Source organism: Apaloderma vittatum, unplaced genomic scaffold (assembly GCF_000703405.1).
Source record: "Apaloderma vittatum isolate BGI_N311 unplaced genomic scaffold, ASM70340v1 scaffold21478, whole genome shotgun sequence".
In the NCBI taxonomy this organism is placed as follows: Eukaryota; Metazoa; Chordata; class Aves; order Trogoniformes; family Trogonidae; genus Apaloderma; species Apaloderma vittatum.
This window is the reverse complement of record NW_009731531.1, coordinates 3,651-15,622: the sequence shown is the minus strand read 5'-3', so window position 1 is coordinate 15,622 and position 11,972 is coordinate 3,651. Positions and strand designations below refer to the sequence as shown.

The 11,972-nt window shown below is 53.2% G+C and overlaps 1 protein-coding gene across 2 annotated transcripts in view; it reads right to left on the bottom strand.

Annotated features, from left to right (window-relative positions):
* Nucleotides 1–11,663, bottom strand: part of PPAPDC3 (phosphatidic acid phosphatase type 2 domain containing 3) — a 13,841-nt gene extending 2,178 nt beyond the window's left edge. The window contains exons 1-2 of one of the 2 annotated variants that reach the window (XM_009875225.1): nt 11,634–11,663; nt 10,366–10,828 (exon numbers count right to left, since the gene is read on the bottom strand). In XM_009875225.1, coding sequence (XP_009873527.1) covers nt 10,366–10,828; nt 11,634–11,663 — 493 coding nt within the window. Of the gene's footprint in view, nt 1–10,365; nt 11,009–11,633 lie in introns of those variants that run through there. The other variant, XM_009875226.1, reaches the window with a different exon arrangement.
* Nucleotides 11,664–11,972: the final 309 nt, after the last annotated feature.

The window sequence follows — 11,972 nt, the reverse complement described above, 5'->3', positions numbered from 1 at the left end:
TGCAGCCACCCCCGGCACCGCTTTGGGAAGGAGCTGATACTCATCCTGGCCAAACCCTCTATTTATAGGAGGGGTATTTTCCTTCCTTGTCTGCAGGGCGTTTTCTATGGGGAAGGGGGACAGCAGGAGCTCCTGCCCACCAGGTCCAGAGCTCTCAAGAGCTATGGAGGGGAGATGGAGCTGAGGAAAAGGTCTGGGCACCAGCTCCTCACTATAAGGAACATCAGCACAAGCACAGGATTGGCTGATAATTTTTTTTAAGGTGCTGGCCAGCAGGGATGAAGGGAGGGAGGCATTTCAAACACTGGCTGCAGAGCCCTGGAGCAGCCACTTGCAGCGGTTTCACTCCCAGCCTGTCTCCTCACCTCACCAAGGTGACACCTTCACGGTCCCAATTCAGCAAACGGCTTCAGGAGCTGATTTTAAGAGCTGCATTGCCTATCAGACCCATCTCACTCTGGACAAGAGCTGGGCGAGAGCCGAAGCTCTGGGATAGAGCTTCAGGAGCCCAGAATCACACATTCATTTCAGAAAGATGAACGCACCAGCACTGCCCAAGCTTTTCAGCACCTTACTGCATTGCTGAGCAGCCCAGCCAGGACTCAGAAACCAGTCCAGGCACCCCGAAGAAACCCTAGCACTCCTCCATGGTGTTCGATATACCCGCTACAAACTGTTCCTCACCAAATCAACCCATAGAGAAGCAGCAAAAACATCATGTGCTCCAGCAACGCGTGGCATTCAACCATTGTACATCAGTATTTTGCACTTATAAGACTGTTTTACGGTCAAAGGTGATGTCAGGGCAAATTGACGGATGCAGGCGTGTGTGCATGGAGGTGTTTGGGGCATTGAGAACAAGCCAAAGAGCTGTTTTTATAATCCTTTCATTCAGGAGATGAATAAAATGGGCCTTCAGTACTGCTAGGTTTGATTTTTGTCAAATGATGCACAGAAAGCAGAAAGCCTCGTCTGCCCACATTTCAAGATCTGAAGGCACGACAGCATTAAAAACCGGGGTTAATTTGCTGTTAAAAGAAAAGAAAAAACAAAGATCCCTCCGTCTGGTGTTTCTTCTGCCACTTCCCCTTGCACTTTCTGTTTCCTCCATGAAGCAACTCCTTTATGAGAATCCCCAGCAGCCTGCCCTGCCCTGGCCCCCAAGGCCCCAGAGGGATGTGTGTGTGGGGGGGTCCCACTGCCCTTGCCAAGCTCTGGGTCCCAGTAGAGCCCCCGCAAAGCCGCAGGGAGCCCCGCTGTGCCTCTGCTCCTGCTGCCAGCTCACAGTGAATCAGCACAGAGCGCTGCTGCCGCCAGCGCTGCCAATAGCCCATCCTTCAGAAACAGGATACAGACGCTGCCATCGCTCAGCAGCCCTGACCCGCGTTCCTGTCCCCTTCCAATCCCTTGACCCACATACCCGCTTGGCCTTCGGCTCGCTGGCTTCTTCCCCTTAACGCAAACCAAATCCGCCCTCCTCGGGCGGGCACTTCCACGCCAGCATCACGCAGCTCAAGGGTTAACTTTCTTATAGGCGTCCTCGGGGGCTCCAGCTGCAGGTGTCTCTTCGCTCAGAAAGGTGCCCACTGGCTACCAAAGCGGGTGTGTCGCTAGCCCTCTTGGCTTTGCACCTGCCAGCGCAGCCTCAGCCACCTGCAAGCCAGCATCGTCACCTTTGGTCTGCCCTTCCCCTGTCCACATCCTTCAGGCTGAGATGACTGAAGGCTGGAGGAAATACAGCCACGGCCGAGACTGCAGAAGGGATCTTGCAGCTGATTTACCAGCCTGCACTCGCGCAACGCTGCTCTCTGGAGACAGACTGGGTTGTCAGAGGCATAGCAGAGATGGCAGAGTGCCACCTGACTGAGGGGTGAGATGAGAGGAGCAAGAAATCAGGGTTTTAAACATTTTCTCATTACATCCTTCCCCTAGACCCAGCTAGCATTGGATTTAAAACAGAGGCAGCATTGGATGTAAAATCCAGGTAGCGTTGGATTTAAAAGAGCAAAGGACAGATTAGCTCTCGCCCATTGCTCCTTCCACAATTCTCTGAAAAAGATCCAGGATTTCCCCTTTGACTTGGTGTTAAGGGAAACAATCCTTCCACTGCAAAACCATCTGATCACAAAAAGCTATACTAACATCTAAAACTTCCCTCAAAGCGCAAAACCAAAGAGCAAGCCTTGTCTGCCTGTGACAATTTTAGCATCAGAGATCACCTTGGTATTGTAAATAGCCAACATCTGGCAGGAGATGCACAGTAAATGAGCTGAAAGTGAGCCCCGTGGGCAGACGCTTTACATCTATTAATAAGAAAGGGAAAACAATTATCTGCCTTGCTCCTACCACCAAAAGGTAGGAGCCCATTAAGAGCAGAGAGGTGAGCCCTGAGCAGGCAGAGCACAAGGACAAGCCTGGAGCATGGCCGCACAGAACCAAGCCAAGCCCTAAAGTTCATCTTTAAGTGAAGTCGAGGACGTCCCCTTTCTGTCCCAGCACCAGAGGTGCCATCTCTGCTGTCATGTCTTGTGCAGCTGGGGCTGGAAGTGGCTGAGGATGGGGTGAGCACCGCGGGGGCATTGTCTGCCCCAGGTTGGGGCAGGCAGCGTCTCCAGGGAGAGAGGCAGATTCCAGCTGAGATGTTTATATAAACACGTTATCAAAACCACAGCTGAAAAACAACCTGGGTGCAGTGCCGAGGCCAGCACGGGGGGAGGGAAAAAGGAGAAAGCCAAAAAAGCCCTTGGCCTCGTCTGCTCCTGCGGCCACAATTCACATGACTTCACGCACATGGGGCTGCTCAGATGAGACAAGGCAGCTCTCCAGAGCCCAGCCTGTGAGATCAGGATCAGAGGCACAAGCTGGACTCAGCCTCTCAGAACCGCGGCTGAGCACACAGGGAGAGGGAAAAGGGGAGGCAAATGCCCAGGAATGGAGACCGAGCCCGTCCCATGAGCTCAGGAGGCATTCAAGCGTGGGAGCAGATGTGCATCGGACAACCCCATCTGCCCAGCCCCAGCACCTTTGTAAAGCAGAGCCAAGCTGGCAATAGCTCGTTGCCTGGGCTTTGGAGCCTGCAGCCTACTCTGACCTGGGTCCTACCATGCTGGAGGCCACATCAACTCCGCTGAGATGGCACGTGCTCCTCGCCACAGCTGCCAAGGCCACGTGTAAGGCCAAGGCTGGCTTTGAAGGTCTGTATTTCCCAGATTAGCCAGTTAGTGAAAGACTGAATCCTGGACAAAAGTCACTGTTCCCAGGAAACAGTTACTTTTGCTGCATATTTTTTCCCCATTTTTCTCTTTCCTTACATGCTCCCTTCTCCTACAGCTGAACTTCCCAAGTCTCCCACACGCAACAGGCTCCCTGACCTGGAAAATGAGCCGTTCACTGCCTTGACTAGTTGACATTAATGAAGGATGCAGGTTTCAAAAGCATCTTCACCATCACTCTGGTGGAGTTGGTGGTGGCTGGAAGAGCTCCTCTCCTCTGGAAGTGAACTCCTCTACCTCTTTTTCTTCCCTAAATGTGGTACCACTAGGTGTAAGAGCTGACAAAAGGCACAGATGGCACGACACAGCCAAGAACCAATGAATCAGACACTGCAGCGTTTTGGGGAGAGGTTATTTTCTGGCTGAGCAAGCAGCAGAGTGGGGTAAGTGGCCACAGGAAGGTGAGAAAACAGTGGATAGCAGCACTGTGCAATTAATTAAAAAAAACGCCAACCAACCAACGTCAACTAAAAATAGACCGACCATATCCTAGATGATTAGAAACAGCCCAGAGTGCAAACACAGGCTGCCTGGAGTTCTCCCCTTGGAAATACTGTGCCCCTGGGAGCCGGGCAATTTGCATCTCTGCATCCATTACTGAGCGGGGGGTGCACGGCCTGAGGATGAGACACGGGTGAGAGGGTGAGTGCAGAGAGAAGGGCTGGTGCTGATGGGGAAAACAATCCGAGCAGCTTCCAGGATGGCTCAGCTGCCTCCCAGAAGGGTTCCGACAGCTCGCAAAGCCCCTGTATGCCTATGGCAGCAGCACAGGTAATATCAGCACATCCCAGAACACACACAAGCACGACGGCACCATATGGGAGGAGCTGGAGGATGAAAACTGCCTTGGGCTGGTGACCCACAGCTTCTCCCAGCCCACAGACGCTGGGCTCCTTGCCTGGACTCGGTGCTGATTAGGCTTGTGTTTACACCCCGCTGCCTTCCGTAAGGCAAACCGGCAAAACAAAATTGGGGCTGATTCCATGGTGCTCTGAGGGCAACCATCGCACCTCATGGTGCATTAGACCCAGATCAGGGCAGCTCTGCCAGCATCCCTCTATAGACAGCAATGGAGAGCGAGACCAGAACTGCCTTACAAGTGAAAACACGGACATTCCCTCCAAGAGACGGAAAAAGAGATAGTTTGTCTGATTCCCCTCTCCCATCCCCATCCTCCACCAAGCCTGGCCCAGAGTGGGATACCCGATGGGTTCTCCCTGCCCACTGCTCCTCCCAGCAACTCACCTTGCTGCCCGACGCTTCTCCATCTTCGTCTTCCCTACCACTGCTCCTGCCAAGGCGCGTTAGAGGCGAACACACTCACCCCTTGCTCGGGATCTCCCTTCGGGCCAGAGCCTGGCTCAGCTTCTCCAGCTCTGCCTGAGTGAAACAGCTCCTGTCCCCTTTGAGCTCCAGGCAGGGGCACTGGGAAGCTGTTCCCGGAGTGACAGACATAAGGATGACTCATTTCCCATGTTTATTCCCCCTCTTCCCATTCAACAACCCTCGCATGTCTTTTCTCTTTCACTCTGCATTCACAAGCTCTGGAACATTTCGCTTGCTCGCTCTGCGCGACGCTTGGATTTCAGCTGCTGCAGCTTCCCCAAGGGCTGCTCGCTGATGGCTGCAGGGCTCGCAGCATCCTCAGCACCAAGCAGCCGGCCAGGATCCGAGCTCCTCGATGCTGCCCGGTACCAAGGGGCTCATCAGACCTGCTAGAAACCCTACGCAGGTCCCTGGAAATATCCCCCCAGCCACAAACGGGTCCCAGCCTCACACTGTCTGTCCTTTATCTGAAGGGACACTGCAGACTCGCCTGCCTGCCCTGCAGTGAACACTCCAATGCTTGCGATAGAGGAAGCCAGCGAGGAAGGGGGGCAGGGAAGCCGGGAATTACTGGGCAGCGCTTGCTGCCCAGAGATGCCTGAGCTCATCAGCTGTGAAGGGATGAAGAGTGAAGACAGCACCCACTGAAGGACCAGGGACTTTAACTGCTGTATCTAGGCAGGGCAGTAAGAGGCAGATTAACAGACTGATGTGATGAAAAGGAATATTTAACGCCAGGCTGGAGCTGTGTCTAGGTGCTGGATGCAGGGAGCGGCCATCTGTTTGGCTCCCTCTGCCTGGCCCCTGCCACGGGTCGGTCATGTTGGGTTACTTGACATTTAAACGTTTCCACCTCGCTGGGCAGATGTGCTCAAAACTTCCAGAGCTCTCAGTGGGCACCAGCAGGACTGCGAGGGGAGCAGGACAGGGGATGAACTTCCTCCATGTGCCAGGTTCTCCAAGGAGGGGATGGTTCTCTCAGGATGCTCACCCCTCCCTTGCCAAAATCATCTGCCCTGTCTAGCTCAGAAAATAGCCTCACAGTGGGAAAATGAAAAGAGAAAAAACAGATACATCTGGCCCCAAACCACCTCTGGGGCTCTCGGCTTAGCGAGCTCTGCTGCGTACGGGCTGATCCATCTGCTGTGCGACTCCCCGGCCTCTCTGCCGGGTTCAGGCTGCCGAGCCCCGAGGCTCGACAGGGCGAGCTTGTCTGTACTGCCTGGGCATTTAACCTACGTGCTGACCTTTACCAGCGACAGGCTGCACTATCTGTATTTTCACCACACAGACTCCCAAGAAAATCATGACAATACCTGAAGCACCTCTGTATTGTTACAGAAGGGCCAGCGGGGTCTCGAGGGGCCTGATGAAGGCATTTCTTGCTCTTTCCTTCCTAACCCACTGCTCTCCTGCCAATCTGGTCTTGCTGCCCAGGTGGGACTCCAGAGACCTGGCTATATATATGCTTTTATAAATGTATACATATATTACATAAATATATATATGGCTCAGGATGAAGTCACAGCTCTGCAGGGGACTATGCCTCAGAATGTCATGGCTTGGTTCCCGGTCGGCAATCTGGGAGAAGGCTGGAGAGAGCAAGGACTGCCTTCTTGCTGACCTTCCAGAGTGGGGAACTGACCCTGAGCTCCCCTCCTTTCCTCCTCCTGTGGCAAACCACCCACCCTCAGCCTGCCACGCTGCTTGCAACGATCTGTCCACAGCCCGCGGCACCGCTTCACTTGACGGTGGGTAAATGCTCAGTGGCAGCAGCAAAGAGCCAGCCCGCCCCTTCGAAGCGGGATGCAGAGCCAGCTGGTGATGGACAGGGACTGGGACCTGTGTCACTGAGTCAACAGGCAAAGAGAAGACCAGGGCCTCCTCTTCTTCTAGTCCCAATACCTATTTCAGATAGCCATGACCAAGCAGAACCAGTTAACGGCTGATATTTCAAACCAAGCACAAATATGGATTTTACATGCAAGGGTTAACCAAGCAGAAACTTTCCAGCAGCAAAGGCACATGGCTGGACTGCAGATAATGAAAGAAGGTGGCGATTTGGCTCTAAACAGAGAAGGTGGCCGTTAACGGAGCGGTCACTTTGGGCAGATGACCATATTCCATCCCCACTGCAGTAAGAAAGTGCCTGGACCTGGAAAGACCATCAGTCTAACGAGATCTGTTTAGCTTAATAAATAGGGAGGTGAAGAAATTACTTGAGTACTATCCAAAATATTGAAAGGCAAAAGAGATGTTGGCTAAAAGAGTTATTCAGCTGAAGAGACAAGGGTATGCAGACTCTTAGAGTGAAACTAAGAGCAAGGCGCTTGTGAGAATACCTACTGCAGTCATACAGAAACGGTTCTGACAAGTTCGCCCTCGCCCGTAACTGTACATCAGCTTGAATGTTTGAGGGTTTTTTCCCTTAACAAATTGAACAGGAATAAATTAAGGGATGTGCTACAGCCTGTATTTTGCCGTGGGTTAGATCAATGATCCAAATGTTCTTTGCTGGCTTTGCAGTCAATGAATCACTAAATTTGGATCCACATCCTCACCAGATGGATCAGAACCAGAAACCAAGATACTGCTTCCCCCAGGGCTTAATGGAGTTTCTGTCTGGTTCTGAAGCAGATCTAAGAATTTTAATGAAAGTTTTACATCTGTTTTCCCCCTGAAAGCCTGATGGCATGGTTCAAATGATTTTCTAAGCACCTCATTGTTCATGAAATCCTTGGGATTGCAGAGAAAAGCTTGTATGGTCCTAAAAGTTCCAACGTTGGTAGACAAATAAAATTAACTCTAAAACTGGGGGGGTCTTTCTGAGTTATGACTTTCTCAATTTGACCAGGGGGTGCAGAAATTCTTCCTGACTCTTCAACAGCCACGGCTGGCAAGGCTGAGGTAGTCTTCCTGAAAACACATTCTGGCAGAGAGGGATTTTTACAGTGGGCACAGATATCTGATTTCTTCCATCTTTTCAGTAACAGGCTGCGAGCGTGCTTCTCTGCCTGTTTGGCATTTGCTGGAAAAGATTACGATGAGAAGGAGAATCAATAAATTCCATCAGAGATGACAAACACGGAGGGAAAACATTGCTTGGGGTTGCTAATCAGCATCTGCAGTTGGGATGGCTGGAGCATCCCAGGGTCAGACTCTCTCACCCGAAATGCTCCCACATGTGTTGGCAAAGCCCCTGCCGAGAGCTGCCGGGGCACAAGTGCCCCCCCTCCATCTGCAGTGGTGCTTCTGCCAGGTTCCCGGTCCCATTTCAGCAGTCTCCTGTCTCCTCGCCTTGAAAGCCTGATTGCAAATCCTAAACAAGTGCTCTATGATGGGCTGGCTCCCTGCCCAGAGACTGCATCAGAAATTCTGCTTGATGTACCAAACTCTCAGCAGGCGGCGGGGGAAGGGAGGAGGGAAAGCCAGGGGAGGTGAGGAAGGGGTACCACAGACAACCCCAACTTCCCTCTTCCTGGGAGAAGAGGAAGGAAGCACTAGGAGGGTCCCTTCCCTCTGACCTGTCCCTGCCTGTGAGGGTTCTTCACCACATCCTCATGGATTGGATCCTCAGGAAAAGAGCAGCGAGAGGGACCAAGGATGCCCAATGCAGCAGTCGTGCCATGCCTTTCCTGCGTACTCACGAGGCCCCACTTCTCATGGTCCACCAGCCCCATGCTGCCCATCCAGGCTCCTTCCTCCATCAGCCAGGCAGGGACTGCGGCAGCAGCTGCTCGGGTGTTCGGAGTTCCTGACTGCAATCTTAAATATCAAACCAAGGCCACGTTCACAGCAGAGATCTGCGCCGTGGGGTGACACAAGTGCTGCTGAGAAAGCACTCATGAGAGAGACTCGGGGCACCTTGGCCAGTCCCACAAAGCGTTGTCTACTCGGAGGGCAGAACGGGGGCTGCCAGACCTGCGGAGTTGTCAAATCACATTGTGAACTAGTCCCTCATACAACTTAACTATTTTCTTTCCTGGCAGATGGAGAAGAGGGATGGGAGCAGCGTGTCTAGGCAAGGAAGCAAGACTTCAGAAACTCGCGGAGTTGTCTCCAGGCACAGCATTTGAGCTCAGGAGACATGGAGACACAGGGAGTGGTGCAGCGCTGAGCTCTCCAGGGAGCACCAGCTACTCAAAATTTCAACACAACCCAGAGATGGCTTTGCATTTGGCCTCCTCACATGGCAAGATCACAGCAAGAACACCTTTCTTGTTTTTAAGCCAAAGGTGACATTAGCTCTTTATGAGGATCTCAAATATTTTGGAGCCAAAGAGGTCAATTTTCAGGCTCCAAAACCGTCAAAGGCTCTTGGGTCAAGAGACATCTGGAAACTGTGCTGGTTGATGTTAAGTCACCTACTATTATTTCATCCTTGTGCCCTTTTAAATGGAGCTTCTTTTCTCAGTAAGAGGTTGACCCAGCGCACCAAGGAGCCCCTGGAAGAACTGCTGACGTTGGCGGGCTCTGCATCACGCCGATGCTATTCTGGCTTCTTCCCTGCAATGGCCTCCCTTCATTAGATGTCACAGCACGAGGACACTGTCTTTCAAAGGCAGAAGGGAGAAAAGGCGGCTACCACTGTGCTTTTCAACCCAGTTCAGTGCAATCTTCACCCTCCCCAAAGGAGGAAGTTGTGAAAATAACCTGGGGCCATGCTGCAGAGCCCATATGACATCGCAGTTGTCCCCTGAGGACAGGACGTCCCTTTCCCAAAGGGCCTCTGAAATAAAATGTCCCCATGTCCCCTGAAAAGGCTCCCTGAGAAGCAAAGGCCTAAATCGAACGTTTTCAATTTCTATAACCAACCAATCGCTGTTTTTTTGGCGAGGGTGACACACTGGGGTGGGCCATGGCCAAATGAGATAGTAATTAGTCACAAGGAAAAATATGGTAACTGAACCCAATGGCAAAGGCAGAAGAGCGAGAAAATCAATGTCCCCAGGTAGACACGGCCAGGGTGGGTTGAGGCCAGTATCTAAGGCAAGTCATGCCTAGAGCTCAGCCTGGTCCCTGGTGGGACATCGACCCACAGGGGTGGGATGGGCCCTGCTCAACTGGGAAGGCAACTCCTTTAACAAGTCCCAACCTCCAGAACCAAGGACATCAACCACCGCACAAGAAAGGACCCGCAGGAGAGACAGAAAGGCCCCAGCCCTTCTGCACAGCCTCTGGGTCAAGTTAGTGCATGGAAATGGGGACAGCAGCAAGAAAGGTCCTCATGGGAAGGAGGATGCGAGATCAAACCGCAGCAGGGAAGGAGACAGGACTGACTCCATCACGCAGCAGCTGAGACACGGAACCAGGGTCTGTTAGAGAAGACGGTGAGGGGATGGAAATTTTTTTTTTTTCCCACAGGTATACCCTCAAGACTTGATCCAGATATCAAAGATTAAAATCTTTACGCTTTCCCCACCTACCAAATCACCAAGGCAGATGACCACAGATTAACTAAAAGACATTGCTGCTGGTATCCACATCACTGACATCTCCTTGGTTTGCCTGGACAACCCTGTCCTACTCCATGGAGGTCACCATCTACCAGGATTACTCCATCTCTCCTAGACAACTTTTTGCTACATCCGTCACCCCTGATACCTGGGACCAAGATGGCCAATAAGTGCAGCGTTCACCCTAAAAGTCACTCCCTGCGTCCAGAACACCTCGGCAGCCGGGAGCAGCCAGAGGAGGAGTCCCAGTGCCTCTGGCCCTTGTGACCAGGGCTGGGCTTTCCCAGCGGGGAGGGAGGTTTGCCACTCACCTAACAGCAGGTTCATGAGGACCTCTTGGCCTGCCAGCGTGCTGCTCTTCACCAGGCAGATGAGGGTACCTGCAATCCAGGGGATGCCGTGTCCCGTTATCCCCAGGAGGTTAATCATGGAGCGGGCACCACCCCAGGAGGAGGCTCTGTTGGCACAAACTCCCAACCTCTTGGACATGCAGATATCGATGGCCAGCAGAGAGTTGAAGGCGATTCCCTTGAAGGAGGGGTTGAGCTGCATGCAGTCCTCTTCGGGCAGCTGCTGTGACTGTCTCCGCTCCTTGGGGTTGCTGTTCTGGCCACCGGCTGCCCCGGCCTGGCCGCTCTGCTTTCTGCCGGAGCTCCTGCTCTCCTGGTTCCCCTTCAGGGGCTGGTTCAGGGAGAGGAACTCAGCCCTGTTGAGGACATTGTTCCTGTCTCTTGCCCTGGACCGTGGCTGGGATGCTGGCATTGCAGTCTCTCTCTCAACGCAACCTGCTTTGCAAACACCAGGAAGGAGAGAAATCCCTTTTCTCTCTGCAGAAAGCTTCCTCCACTCCCACCCTCACGAGACGTGAATTTGGGAAGCTACAAAGGTTCCCCTCTGTTGCAGTTGCCCCCAGCACAGACTGCAGCTGTTAAATATAGAGTAAGGAATGCACATGGCTGTTTACTTCATGGGCCTAGCAAGCTTGGAAGGAAAATTAATGCCAGGCTTGGCAGCCCCTCCAGATTTTTAAACAGCCAATAGATTGGAAGAAGAGGAGGGAAAAGCATTGTGCCAAAGGTTGGTTGCTTCTGGCCTGGTCTATTTAAATCTTCCAATTGCTTATTGCTCTGGGCTGCAAGGGAAACTGGGAAATGTAGTTTTTTTGGCACTGCAATTTCTATTTCAATATCAGAGCATCTGAGCTGGAGGAGATCATGGCATCGCCCCTCCCCACAGCAGCCAGCATCGCCCTGACGGTGGGCCATGCCACCTGGCTTTGCAAGCTCCGAGGCTGGGCATTGCTGGGGGGCCTCCCTCCAAGGGGCTCCCCCCGGGTGTCTTCTCCATGCGTCTGTACTACAACAACTCACCTGTAAACACCACCCTCCTCTCCCTGGTTTCAAACACCACTAGCCCCATCCTCCCTCCCCTTCTCAGGGTGCACCCCTGCAGCGACTCCCATCACTCACCCTGCTCCTGCACCGAGGAGAAGCATCACCTTCCTCCTGATTAAAAGAGACACGGCGCCGCTAATGAATTCCCATCCTCCTGCCCCCAGCGCCGAGCGTGACCTCAATACCGCAGACGTTTCTGCCGTGTCATCCAGCATCGCAGAGCCCACGCTGAGCGCAGGTGACAGGCGGTGCCCACGTCCTGGCACCGTGGGTGCGACCAGCAGCACAGGTACGGCCCCGGGGGAGCGGGCACGGAGGGACTGGGGAGGAGGAAGCCTTCCCGCAGCATGGGCTGGATGCCCTGGGCTCATGCCAGGCCCTGGGAAGTCCTCCTGCAGAGGACAGGGAAGATCTCCTGTTTCCTCCTGCCACGGCACGTTGTGCTCCATCAGCATCCCAGCTCCCCACCGCCGCTGGGGCGAACGCCCCTGGGCATCTCCCACCCACTGATCCCCAACACTGGG